This window comes from Pleurodeles waltl, chromosome 4_1, assembly GCF_031143425.1.
Source record: "Pleurodeles waltl isolate 20211129_DDA chromosome 4_1, aPleWal1.hap1.20221129, whole genome shotgun sequence".
NCBI classification, from domain to species: Eukaryota; Metazoa; Chordata; class Amphibia; order Caudata; family Salamandridae; genus Pleurodeles; species Pleurodeles waltl.
The window spans coordinates 154715244-154729158 of record NC_090442.1 but is presented as its reverse complement, the minus strand read 5'-3'; the positions used below and the strand labels follow the sequence as shown (position 1 = coordinate 154729158).

Here is a 13915-nt window from a genome sequence, read left to right as displayed (position 1 = left end):
TGTTCCAAGAGAGAATTTCAGTGATAATGCTAATTAATCCACTAGTAACACAGAGAGATGTCAGATTGTTTTTTGTTTATGGCTGGCTACTGCTGCCAATGGATTCCATATTTTTCCCTTCTGTCAAAGCCTTTACTGAGGCTGACACACAAAGATGTTTCAGATCCAGAACAATTTGATGACAAATGCATGCATGCCTTCCCTGAGCTGAGAGCAAGCCTGTGCTGAGCCCCAGCTCTGGGAGTGCCAAATTACAACAAATGTTTTGCTTGTTTGTTTTGTTGTGAAAGAGATGGTTGTGCACATTCTGTTTTGATGCAAATGCATGGAAATGCAAACAAGCCTGTGCCTTATTTTTCTGCCACATTTGATCCTGTAGCTGCAGCACTGCCCGGCTATTTAGGCACAGTGAATGTCAGCATTTTGCAATGCAAAAGCATTGTCATGGGGCCACCCCTTGAATGCTTATGTTCCCCATTCAGTGGAGCTTCATTTTACCCACACCAAAACCCAACATTTGACCAAAGCACGCCTGACCCGATATGAACAGTCCATCCTCGGGTTGCCCAATGTTAATATTAAACATTGTAGTGTTCTGAACGTGGCAACCCTTCTGCCAAATCCTGTTGAAAATGTATCAGACTGTGAAGAAGATGTAGCACACGACTGTCTCGATATGACTAAACTGCGCACCAAACCAAGACCCGATATTCAAGATACCCCACTTGTTGGAAATGACTATGTCATATTTGTTGATGGCTCCTGTTTAAAAGATACTAATGGAAATCTGAGATCTGGTTATGCAGTTTGCACAGTCTCAGGTGGATCAAGATTCATGGATTGAAGGAGTCTTTTCTGCCAAAGTAGCTAAATTGATTGCTCTTACTAGAGCATGCTGTGTGCCTAAACAGCTTAAAGTGACTGTTTTTACTGATAGCCAGTATAGTTTTTGTGTGGTTCACGACTTTGGACAGTTATAGTCCCATGGAGGTTTTATGTTCTCTTCTGGATCACCTATCCACAATGGTGACAAAGTGTACCAACTGCTGAAAACATTACAGTTACCTTTGAAAATTGCTGTTGTCAAATGTGCAGGATTTCAAAATTCAAATGATTATATCTCGTTAGGCAATGGCTATGCTGACCAAGTGGCACAAAATTTTGCTTTTCATGACAAATCCTTTAATGAGGAGCTTCGGTAGTAGCAGTGATGAGACATGTCAAGGCTTCTTTATGACAGCAGTTGATACCTGGGAGGAAGTCAAAAGACTGCAGGAGGAAGTACAAGAGGGAGAACGAAAAGGTTGGAGTAGAGCAGGTTCTGTTCAGATATGAGGATAAGATCTGGGTTTCAAGTGAAGGAAAAACAGTGTTGCCAAGCAGTTTGTTGTCTCGGATGGCAAGGTTTTACCATGGACTGGCTCAGATAGGTAGGGATGCAATGATTAGAATGTTCAGACAAACATGGTACAACCCCAGATTTAGGTTTGTTGTGGAAGGAGTGTGTCACAGATGTGTAACATGTCAACAGGTGAATGTATGGAAACGCCTGTGTGTAATGGATTGAGATATGCTTTGGTGATAGTGTGCGTGTTCTCTCATTGTATTGAGGCTTACCCAACACGTAGGATTGATTGTCTCACAGTTGCATAGCTGCTTTTGAGAGGACTGATACCTCAATTTGATTTTCCCCCAAAGATTGAACTGCAGTTACAGACCAGTAGCATCTGGATTCATCGGACAGATGGATGGAACTTTGAAGTCACGACTGGTGAAACTGTGTATACCACAACGTTGAAATGGCCGGATGCATTGCCTCTTGTCCTGAGGAGCATGCGTAGAACAACCGACAGAAAGACAAGCTTGTCCTCGCGTGAACTACTTATGGGTAGAGCTATGAGATTGCTAGCTGTACCTGCAAATGCACTTGTGAACTTTATGGATGACTTAGTGCTGGACTATTGCAAAGGACTAGCGGATGTGGTTCGTTATTTGTCTCGCCTGGTTGGAGAAGCAACTGTTCAGCTAGCACAAGAGCAGTGTCACGACATGAGTCCAGGACATTAGGTGTTAGTGAAAAAGCATGTGAGAAAGTCATGCTTAGAGCCACGTTGGAAAGGGCCATATCAAGTTATTCTTGTGACTACAACAGCTGTGAAGTGCGCTGGTCTTCCAAACTGGGCACATGCAAGCCACACATGCAAAGTTCCAAATCAATCAGATACAATGCCAGTTCCTCTAGGGTTGGAATCTGAGAGAGAAGGGGTCCAGGCTAGCCAAACTGTGAGGAGAGGACAAGTTACTGTTGCAGAACTTTCACAGACTGGTGAAAATCTGAGTGTGACAATAGCAACCGAAGGAGCAGGAGGGTCAAATCAGAGTCAGTCGACTCCTGCTAGATCAGTGATTGTTGTAAACCCAGTTGTGCCTGAAATGAGAATTCTAAGAGGAGGCCAGTGGCCCAAGAAAAGTCTTAATCCAATATCAGATGTGCTTCCAACTATGGCTGAAGTGACTGGAGAATCTGATAAAGTGATAGTGAAGTTTGTGCAGCAAGGTGATCAAACTGAAAAAGAGTGCCAAGCTGTAGGTAATCCGCTCCGGATTTAACTTATTTCACATCTGATGATTGGTAGAAGGAGTGTGCTGCCTTTTGTGCTAACAAAAACTTTTGTGCTCCATGACACAGCAAATCAATGCTCTAACCTCCTCCTGCTTCCACATACTCCGCACTCTAAAATAAATCCTTCAAATGGATTCCCCCAGAAACCAGAAAGACAGTCACCCACACACTCATCAGCAGCAGACTGGACTACGGTAACGCCCTCTCCGCCGGCACCACACTCAATCTCAAACGCAAACTCCAGAGAATCCAGAACACAGCCGCACGCCTCGTCCTTGGCCTCCCCCGCCACGAACGAATCTCACCACACCTCAAATCCCTTCACTGGCTCCCCATAGACAAGAGAATCACATTCAAGATCCTCATCCACGCACACAAATCCCTCCACAACACCAGCCCAACCTACCTCAATGAAAGAGTTAACTTCCACACTCCCACACGCAACCTCCGATCAGCCGACCTCGCCCTAGCCACAGTCCCCCGCATCCAACGCATCACCACAGGAGGCAGGTCTTTCTCCTACATCGCCCCCAAAACCTGGAACTCCCTCCCCACCGACCTTCGCCAAACCAAAGACCTACTGGTCTTCAGAAAGAACCACAAGACATGGTTGTTCGATCAGTGTCCCTCCTTGCCGCACCCCCGTTTATCCTCCTCCCCCATTTCCCCTCCCCCAGCGCCTTGAGACCCTCACAGGTGAGTACCACGCTCTACAAATTTTTTTGATTGATTGATTGACAATTTGACTTCAGCTGAACCTTCTGGAAGTACTCATAAGTGATTTTCAGATGGTTTATTATTAGAGATATTTGAACTCTTAGTAGTGAAATTTTGAACATTTGCAAGTAGAAAAAAACTCATGATTAACTTTTTTAGAAGCTCAAGAACTTTGTCAATAAGTGCAACAATTTGAGAAGTTTGATTTTTGATTTTTGTTTTACTCATTTAACAGAAAATGAGAAAAAGAAGAGCTGCTGTAAATAATTTAAAGCCGCTTTCACATTTTTGTTTTTGCATTTTTCAAATTTGAATTTTTATAATGTGGTCTGAGTCTAGACAAGCTATGAAATCTGATCAAGGTAAGAGGAGTAAGTGTAAGTATGTGGGTGTAGGATTAGCAACAGTATGCATGTTTGTAAGTGTTTTTATTGATAGCTGGATTGAGTTTGACTGTAAAAGATGAGATTGAGAATACAGTTACACCAACATTAGGAGATTCAATTGCAGAATGAAGTCCTGAGCATGAGGATCAGAGATTGTTACACACTGACAGTTCTAAAGGAGATTTGACACTGAATGTGTATTATAAGTTGTTGTATGAGTACATTGACACTATGGATGTGTGTGAGTGTTATGTTTGCACACAGATTCCTTCATCAGTTTAATAAGAGATTTCTCATCACAGCTTGCCACTAACTTATGGAATTTCTTGCAGTTCATTACTAATGTTTTTCTATTAGTAGGAGTAATTTCAATATTTTTATTAAAATTTTTACCTGGTGTTTTTTTCTGTGCCTGTAAATCAGCACCTGAATAGTGTAGCAAAAGATACACATATTGCTATTGTGGCAGGTATCTTTGAACCGACCCTGACTTTTGGAACTGCATATGCACACAAAAAAAACGTAACGTGCATTTGGACACAAGTAGAAAAAGACTTCATTGGACAAGTAGATGACAGGAGAAGAACAATGAAAACAAGAATTGAAAAGGGAATAGTTTTACAAGACTGGCAGAATGACACTACACACACTTCAAGCAGTACTACACAATGGTATTTAGCTTTGGATAGGCAACATGTAGCTAAGCTATGTATATATAGGCCTACTTCAAAGATAGATACACATCTGTATTTGTGTTTAAGAGTATTGAACATTTAGGCTGAATGGACAGCCATAGCAGGTGTTTATTTCATTTGTGGAAGGAATGCCTATTTCAAGCTGCAAAAAGGTTGGTATGGTACCTGGGAGTCGATTTTCCAAAGATTTATCACGTGGAAAGTTTGACAATCCTGTCTGGAAAGAGAAACTGAACTCCAGAGTTAAGAGAGGAGCAAGTGACGCAGATATTGCAGGAGATATTTTTGGTGCCATAATTCCATTGGTAGGATTGATCTTGAATGATATCAAGGTTAGAAAGGTGTTGACAGTTGTAGATAAATTATCTACAGATACAGCAGGTGCCTTATTATTAGTGGACACGCAGATGCTTACTATGAGATCAATGGTTTTGCAAAATCATCTTGCGTTAGACATTTCGCTCCTGAAGGAAGGTGGAGTCTGTAAAGTTTTACATGAGCAACAATGTTGCACTTACATTCCAGATAATAGTAAGGAGATAAGGAAGTTTATCTCCAACATCACTAACTTGAAAAATGACTTGAAAGAATTGTCAGCCACCACGGTGTGGGAATCAGTTGGATATTGGTTTTCAGCCGTTGGAAAATGTTTTGGAAACTTAGGAAAAGGAATAGTGGGAATCATCTTGAGACTTGTTGATTGTGGCTTTGTGTGCCTTAGCTGCACTTGGATCTTACAAGTTATACCGGATATGGAAAGAGAAAAGAGCTAAGAATAAACAGAGGAGAGACGAAATTGAAATGGAGAAAATGAGGAGTGCATATTTGAAGAATCTGAGGATAATTGAGAGTTTCAGTAGACCAAGGTCTATAAGATATAAGACATTGAACTTTTGAGCTGTCTCGTTGAAATGAGAATGTGTCCTTTTGTGATGGCATAGTTTGCCGTCAGAAAAGGGACTATGGGAACGTAATGCTTTGAATGCACCAGACGTCAGCATTTGGCGACATATACATTCACGTTCTGAAACTTTGGAAGTGTCCCTGTTTAGAATGTGACGAACATTGTGCCTCCCAGCACTGACAATGTGCTCACATGAGTTAACACAACATTGAAGTATAATCAAATTGTAGAGTAATAATTAATAGAGAAATGTTTTCACTTATAATGTTTAATGATTTATTAGTATAGAGTTACATGTGTGCAGAAAAATAATGTGATACTCTGTTATACTTAATGTGATGCCTTAACACAGACTGCAATTATTAATAAAATTATCTTGCTTATTTAGATTATGTATTATTAATACTGAAATTATGAATTTGCATATCATGTGTTTTTCTTTAATGATGATATAAATGCCGTATATTTCTTGAATTAGCATAGCTAGGCCTGAGGTTTTCATATTTGAAAGTTACATGACGCTGAATCATTTCTCTTCTCTAACATGAATGTTTCAGTTAGGGTGTTTCTCACGAATAGTAAAGAATCCTCTTGTATTATGTGTTCGTTTTGCTGCAACAGTCTTGGAGTAGTTACTTCGGGGAACATCAGATTGAATGTAAAGTTGTGCCATTGCTGGATGTAACTTTTCTCATGAGAACGGAGGAAGACAGCTTGTGCCATGAGAAGGAATTTGATTTGCAACAAGTGATGTACAAATGTGTTATATAATCTGAGTCACATGGAAAGAAGAGATGTCTTTTTACCAAGTCCTGGGAAAACACGTAGATGTTACAAATGTGATTTCTGCTTAAACTTTAACTTGATATTGCCCCTTTTGCATAATGTGGACTCTTCGAATTGACCAATCAACTATTTGTAGGATTTCTGACTAGGGATTGACTAAGTTTGTAAGGAGTTCATTTGTGAATTTTAGGCTGTTAACTTGTCTGGCTGACATTTTTCTGATTTATCTATGTGCAGCTCGTGTTCTGCTCTTTCCCCTAATGCTGTTTCTAATGGACTTTGCTGATATGCTTTGCTGCCGAAAACTGAATTGCCTGCTGTCCTAAGGAGAGGTATATTCTAAAGCAATGCTATTTTCCCCTTGACCTGTTTTATTACAGTTAGAACTTAGCCCGAGATATAAGATTTTCCAAATTATTTTTGTCTTATTCTTTTGATTTTGTCAGCATGTGTTAGCTGGTTCCCTTAAATGCATGTCCTCATTTGGATAGGTGTAGGGAGTACCTATGTCCAAAATTCCTGATTATAATTCTGTGCATTTTAATTTGTATTCTCAGTCTGATTTAAAATGTGTTTCTGATGCTCAAGTACTTGCATTATTATTATGTGTTATTCTTCTTGAATTCTAATGGTGTTGCTGCTGAGTAAAACTTGTTTCAGAGATTTGGTCAGCCAATGGTCTTCATTTATCTTTATAATTTGATTTTGCTCACTATTTATGTGACTTCGGTTTTGTGGTTGTGAAATAAAAGCTTTGAACTTCTAAAGATTGGAGTTTTCTTTCCGTGACCACTTTGGTCATGGTGTCTAAGTTTCGATTTTCATGTTGATGTAAATTGTAGATGATTATGGTTCACCATAATCTTTACTGGGTCAAAAGGTCCTTTGACCTCAGTGAGGCGTTCTAGTCCTATGAAGGATGAAAACGCGTTTTTACTTATGATGTCAGGATACAAAATGAAACCTGTAAGATTCAATGAAACCATAAGAAACAGGTCCAAGATGCCATAGGAATCATATGGGATCGGCTGATTAGTTATCTTAAAATGTACACCCACCAGTTGACGAACAGTAAAGAACCTAATGCCATCCATTTTACCTAGTGCTTCCTGCTAGAGCCTGCCATCTTCCAAGTGCTTGCTAACAGGTGAGACTATTACCACACACAATGATGCTCAGTTTTAAAAAATCTCAGAAGGATGAAGTGTTCTAACTTTTTTTAATTAATATTATTGTTTCTATGACCGTTTTATACTCACCGGTCTCCATGACCCGCGCGTTTTGATTCACCCAGTTGGGAATAGTAAGTCCAGAGAAAATAGCAAATCCAACTATAAATATATTTCTTGAAGAATTCATATCTGCAAACTGGGACAGAGAAAAAACTAACATGAAAACCACAAAGCGTTGCTCGTAGCACAGGAAGCAGGCACATGCACCTGTCCACAAACATCCATCTGTCAATAGATTGTTAGAAATGCTCCTGCATCTGCACAAAAACGGACAGCCACAAGGATAAGAATTAAACACACACACAAAATAAAATACCTCCGAGACAGCTGTACTCCCACAGCCCATACGTTAACAAGAGTATTCTTAAGTACAAGTTTATTTCATAGTTAATAAAAATAATTGCATACAGATAAAAGCTAGTGAATCATGCTATTATTTAATTTGACATACAACTAAAACCCCTTAAACCTATACAACTTAGTGCACATAACAAATACAAATCAATTGTCCCAATGGCTTGAGGGGATAAAGTTGGCTCTAAAGTGTATTGGCCTTGTGCGAAATCAACGATTTAAAGTGCCTTGTGCCACGGTTGTTGTTATACAAATTAGGTGTCCTACGTCCTTTTGAGCAATAGTAACAAAAAGAGATTTCCTCAACTACTTGTTAGTTAGAGGTGTTACATTAGTAGACATCAGCAATTATTGTACAATAAAAGGGAATTTTGTATCTTAAAAAGGGCATGTCTATGGTGAGACTTGATGGATTAACAACCTGGACCAAACCCCGTTGTAAAATAGGTGGGCCCGTATATAATCAAACTGTTAGAATAACAGCATGCCGTAAGCATTGATGAATTACTGTTGTGGACCTAACCCTATTTTAAAATGGGTGGGCCTGTGTGTGATCAGCTGGTTGCATACCGGCAACGTATGGCCCACCAGCTTGAAAAACTCGAATCAATAGGTATTGTCCAGGGTACCCGGGATCAGTATTACACTTTCACGGGAATATGCACAGTGGGAAATTCACTAAGTAAAAATCAACAGCTATAACACAACTTGTAAAGTGGCCATAGGTGACCCGTCACTGAAATAATAAAAATTAAAAAAGGGCAGAATCACCGAGACATGTTCAGTGCAAAGGCAAGAAAACTCTCAGTCTATACCTATAAAACCAAACAAAACCCACAAATGACAGAATGCCCAACAGTAACCCAGTTAAAATTACCCAGGTTCAATTTAAAAGATGATAGGATGAAATGCAGGAACCCTCCTTATTCGCTGCTGATAGAGGGAGCAGCTCTTTTACATATGATAAAAAAATTGTAACTCTGGCTACTATATGTTGGTTAACAAGAGTATTATGTTACGCAGATGCAACTTGACACTAATATATATAAATGTATTTTGAGAACACTGCGACAAACACGCTGATGCAACTCGCATGTTAACAATTCTACGATTCGTTAATTGCTTATTAATTGTATATATAATGCAAGCTAACTCGTACGAACAACAGAGGCCTGCATCACAGAACCTAAAAAGCATGACCAAGCAGTAATACCTTGAGATCACTGAAATATAAACAAATATACTGAGCACACGCAAAGAAACGGACACACTCCTAGGCTGCTCACATACGAAGGGGAAGATTTACAAACATTTTCCGCTGGTTTAACAACACAAATGTGATGCTAACCAGCACAAAACGCTTTTTCACTAATTTACTTTCCAGTGCAAACTCGGTTTGTGCTGGAAAGTACCCCAAAAGTAACGCAAAGAAGTGCAAAACACTGTTTTGCGTTACTTAGCACCAAGAGGGCGTTACATGGGTGGTACATGGGCGTTCCCATGCAACCATCCATGCCTTTTGTTGCAAAACCCTATCTACAAACAAAAGTAAACAGGGTTTTGCACCAAAAGTTATCTCTTTTTAAAAGCAGGCGTTAAAAGGAGAAATGTCTTCATTTCTCCTTTTCTTTCCTACTTTGCATGAGTGCTGCACTGTGCAGAAAGCACACAAACTAGGAAAAGTTTTAGAAGTTGTCTAGGCATAGTATTTTGTACTGGAAGTTTACCCTTCCAGTACAAAACCTATGCTAGACTTACACACACACCCGGGCACTGAGGTGTGCACGACAGCTGAAATCAGCGCCTGCGCTAAGGAGAGTGCCAAATCTCAGTAGATGTGGCACTCTCCTACTCCCTCTCCGTCACGCAGCACAACGCAGCATTTTCGGATGCTGCACTGTGATGAAGCAGAAAATGAAGGTTTTACATTTATTAGCTTAAACGTAGTGTGAAATAATCATGTGTGACTTTAACCGAACTAATAAAGATTGTACGGGGACAAAATGTGCCCTTAGAGTAGTTTGCCAACATTTATAAGCGTGCTTTATATAACGTGGTGTATTAGAATTGCACTAATCCGACATAATCGTAAACGTGTGCTATGATTTGCTCGTTTGAAATGTTTTAGCTTAGCATTACTTTAGCGGAGGCTTTGGCCTAGTTGCCTGGTCTCATGGTTTAGATGCTTGTATTTTTCCAATGTGCTAATAAACGTGTATTTCTGCTTGAAGCTGTACTTTTCCACTGAGATCGTTCACATGCTTATCTTAAGGTTTCGTGCCAGCTTGGCATATTTTCTCTTTACTCCAAGGTCGATTTGCAGGTGCGGACAATGGAGGCTCTGAAAGTGAGCTAATTGGTATACAATGTTGCAACTTGCGTACCCATCTCCAAGGATAATGTATGCTTAAGTAAAAGCTTGAGAACTGTCGTTTTTGATTGGACAATTTGAAGCTAACCTATGAACCCTCCAATGGAGACCCTACTGGATTCGAACTGTTGTCTATAAAAACCAGGTGCACGAGAAGAGATTAGGCCATTACGCGCTATGATTGCCATTGCGCTATCATCTTCCATTATTGGACATCCCGCCATTTTGTAGACTTCGTAGCTATTATGGCCCACTTTGCTGCGACGCCATTTTGAGAGACTTTGATGCTTTCTCTAATCGAGAGAAAGAGACCTTTAATGATTCTTGCCCTAGAGACTTTAACTTTGATTCCTTGCATGAAGTAGTAGTTTTACCTTGCCGCCGTGAGGCAATTGCCCCGTCCACCCCTGCCCCTTTGCCCCGTCCCATGCTGATCGAAACGGTACCCATGCTGACCGAAGAACGGTACCTGTGAGACGAAGACTTCCTTGATTGCTGATCGTAATTGGTAAATATGAAAGGAAATTGTAAAATTGCATTATGTTTCTTTTAGGTAACCAACTGCTGATTTTGATAAGAGCCCTACTTAGGAGTTTTTCTAAATTAATGTTGCTAAATTGTTTTTGCATGAAGTCCCACATGCCGATGCTAATTTGAGGTTAGACGAGGATTCCTTTTGTCGCATGATGCAATTTGAGATCTTGTTATGCTGACTAAATGTATGCGATTAGTTCATTACAGATTATCGTATTAGTGATTTGCATTGCTATTATCGAATGCCTTGTGATTCAAATGCTACATAGATTGCACCTGTTTCGCCGATATGGACAGCTATTAATGTTCATTTACGTTTATCATTTGGTGTTGAGACACATTTATATTGTGCTAGCTTTGTTAATATAGGGAAATAAAATTCACTAACTTTGAATAAACTGGTGTGGTTATTCCTGACTGAAAGGTCAGGGTTCGTCGAAATGTATTCTGGATTAATTGTTAAGTGTTATGTTGAGCAGGGTGTTGCTTATGTTCGTTATTGATTATTGATTTGATGGATTGATCGATATAAGAGTACAGAGAGTTCCCACTTAGTCAAAAGATTCATCGGCCTAAAGAGCGTCCGAACACAGGTAAATTATTACTACGGACCGCTCTATCAGTAGATGGTAGCAGAGGACGGTTGCGTCTTTTGGGACCCTGTACTCTTAAAGTATATGGTGTTGAATTAACGGTTACGCATTTTTGAGACCCCCATTCGAGAAGTTGAATTAGATTTTTCTTGGATAAAACTGATTGACAGAATGATGATGGGCTAGGTCCACCGCGACTTTCCCGGGATCTCGGAGCTTGCGAATGGAGAGAATGGAGGTGTGGATTCGGCGTTGGCGGTACTAGTGATGGTATGAGTGAAGTTAGGGTTTTGCGCTTGCACAGCTTATTGCCGCAGGGTGTGTGAAAAGGTTGCGAGGATTTTTTTTTCTTTATAGAGGATAGCGGAGGTGCGACTCAGAGTGTAGAAGTAGAGAAGTCGTCGAACTTCATAGAAATAGCGGAGGTGCGGCTCCGAGTGTGAGAGTAGGGAAGTCGTCGAACTTCATGTGCGTGTGGCGCTTTGTGCATAAAAAGGTCCACGTGGTTGTTGTTGTTGAGACGGGCCCTGCGAGGTCAAGAGACTCCGGAGTATGTTGATCCATGTTGTGGTCTGGGCGGTTTAGTAGGTTGATCGGGCGTGGTCGACAAGTCGGTACGTGTGTTAGGGAGTGAAAGAAACTTCGACTTCAGGCTTTGACAAGATTCTAAGTGCACTAGAATAGATCATTGACAAGTTGAGAGTAGGTCTGCGGGTCAGATTTGCTTGCGAACGTGGGGACCGAGAAAGATGGAATAACTGCTGAGGCTAGTGAAAAGTCCCTAAGGTCCTGAAGCGACTGTGTTACCCTTCCTGTAGTAAACCGACAGATCTGTTTTATTTTTGGTAGCTCGCGATACATGCAAGAAGTTGTTACGAGAGGAGGTGAATGAAGGAGGCCGCGAGGCTTTGTCAGCCGCAGTGTGTGTGAGTGTGACGTCACTAGGAGCCGCGCTGGAATAGGTTGGTTGCAGGGAAGGGTCGCGCACGGATTGGACGCAGTCCGTGGGACTCGATTGGAAGGGGAAAGGCAAGCGAAGAGTATTCCGGGAATTAAAGTCACCTATTGATTACAAACTTTGTGAAATAAAAGGACGAGAAAATGAAATTCTTTAAAGCATTTAGGAGTGCGATGAAGGGGGAGTCTTACATTAAAGCGAGCGTAGGAGAGGAGACGCCGCCCGAAGGCACACCAGCTTACATTGTAATGGAAGAGAAGGGGGTAGCCCCGTGTCTTTGGCTAAAGCAATGGCACAAACTGACAGAGAAACATGGGAGCGTAGCGTTCCCGATACATGGGACATTCAATATAAGGATTCTAGAGAATTTGAGATTCACGATGTACGATATGAAGGTACCTCCAAGGCCAGCACAGTTTGAGGCTTTAGCGATTTGGGAACTAATGGCCAGACAGCAACAGCAAAAGAAGTTCGAGACCAGAATGAGAAAGGTAGAAAAGACACTAGCGGACGCTAGGTGGGATAATGCACAGAAGGTGTGGAGGTCAGATGTATTGCAGGGGATAAAATTGTTCCCCGCAATTACTAAGGAAGAAGAGGAGACAGGTAAGAAAGCTACCTGTAAGACAGACAGGAAGTGTTCCAAGGATAGAGAGGACGAGGAAAAGTTGAGAAGAGAAGAGGAGTTAGAGGATGAGGAGTTAATAATGCAATTGCTGAACGACCGTCCACCACCTTATGCAGAGAATGGACAAGGTCCAAGTACCAGTTCTGCCCCTCCGGCACCGGTACAGAATAGTGAAACCCAGAGTTCAGGAGCAGCATCGGGATCTAAGGACCCGAGTTTATTGTTCACCCCGCAGATACCGCAGGTTAGGATAATATATCCAGATGTGCCCATGTTGAAACCAGCAGAAAATTATCAGCCACAGATGCCAGGGTACTACAGCAGTGGCAACAGTGCAGGAATGATTCTAGATCCAACCGTAAGGGGAGTACAGAATGGTCTCAACCAGACGTTGGCACAAGCTGAATCGACTCAGTTTTTGATGCCTCAGAAGCAGATGCAGGGGGGAAACGCACATGCTCAAATGACGGGGAGTCAGATGGGCATGCCGGCAATGATGACCCATGGTGTGGGAATGAACATGCCTCAGAACATGGGAAATGGACAAAACCCAGATGCGATATCGCTACCCATTACTGTAGGTCCGCCGGTACCTTTGTATAGCCAGCCTAACTTAGGTATGAGCGGTCAGGGATCAATGCTGCAGAATGGGACTGAAAGGAGTAGCATAGAAAACACTCCAGGGATAACTCCGATAGCGGCCCAGCCAACCGGATCTGGGTCCTTGATAGAATTTAGTCCCATATGTGCTCAGTCAACACTGGTGAGGTCGAGCCCCCCACTGATAATACCTCTAACATCGAATACTGAAAAGTTGCCGCAACCATCAATGGCAGTCGATGTGAACGCTACACTGATGGGGTTGAATGCACAACAGCTGACACAATGGTTCAACAGTCTAAATTCCACACAAAGCTCAGACAGTGGGAAGGGAGAAGATTATATGAACAGGATGAGGCTGAACATGGAAGCACAAGAATTGGTGGAAGGGACTATGGGTGTGAATAGGTTGGAGTCCTACTCGGAAGAAGAGCTGAGGTATCTATGTCCCAGGATAACAAAAGAAGTGAACAAGGTACACAAAAGCTTGCAGGAGGTAGCTGACAGAAACGGGGTTGACATAGACAAGATGAC

General features: G+C 41.5%; 1 protein-coding gene across 1 annotated transcript in view; it reads right to left on the bottom strand.

The window, feature by feature from the left end:
- Nucleotides 1–13915, bottom strand: part of LOC138287141 (solute carrier family 23 member 1-like) — a 343235-nt gene that overhangs the window by 80719 nt on the left and 248601 nt on the right. The window contains exon 6 of the mRNA XM_069227499.1: nt 7371–7479. Within this exon, the coding sequence (XP_069083600.1) occupies nt 7371–7479 (109 nt within the window). The remainder of the gene's footprint in view (nt 1–7370; nt 7480–13915) is intronic.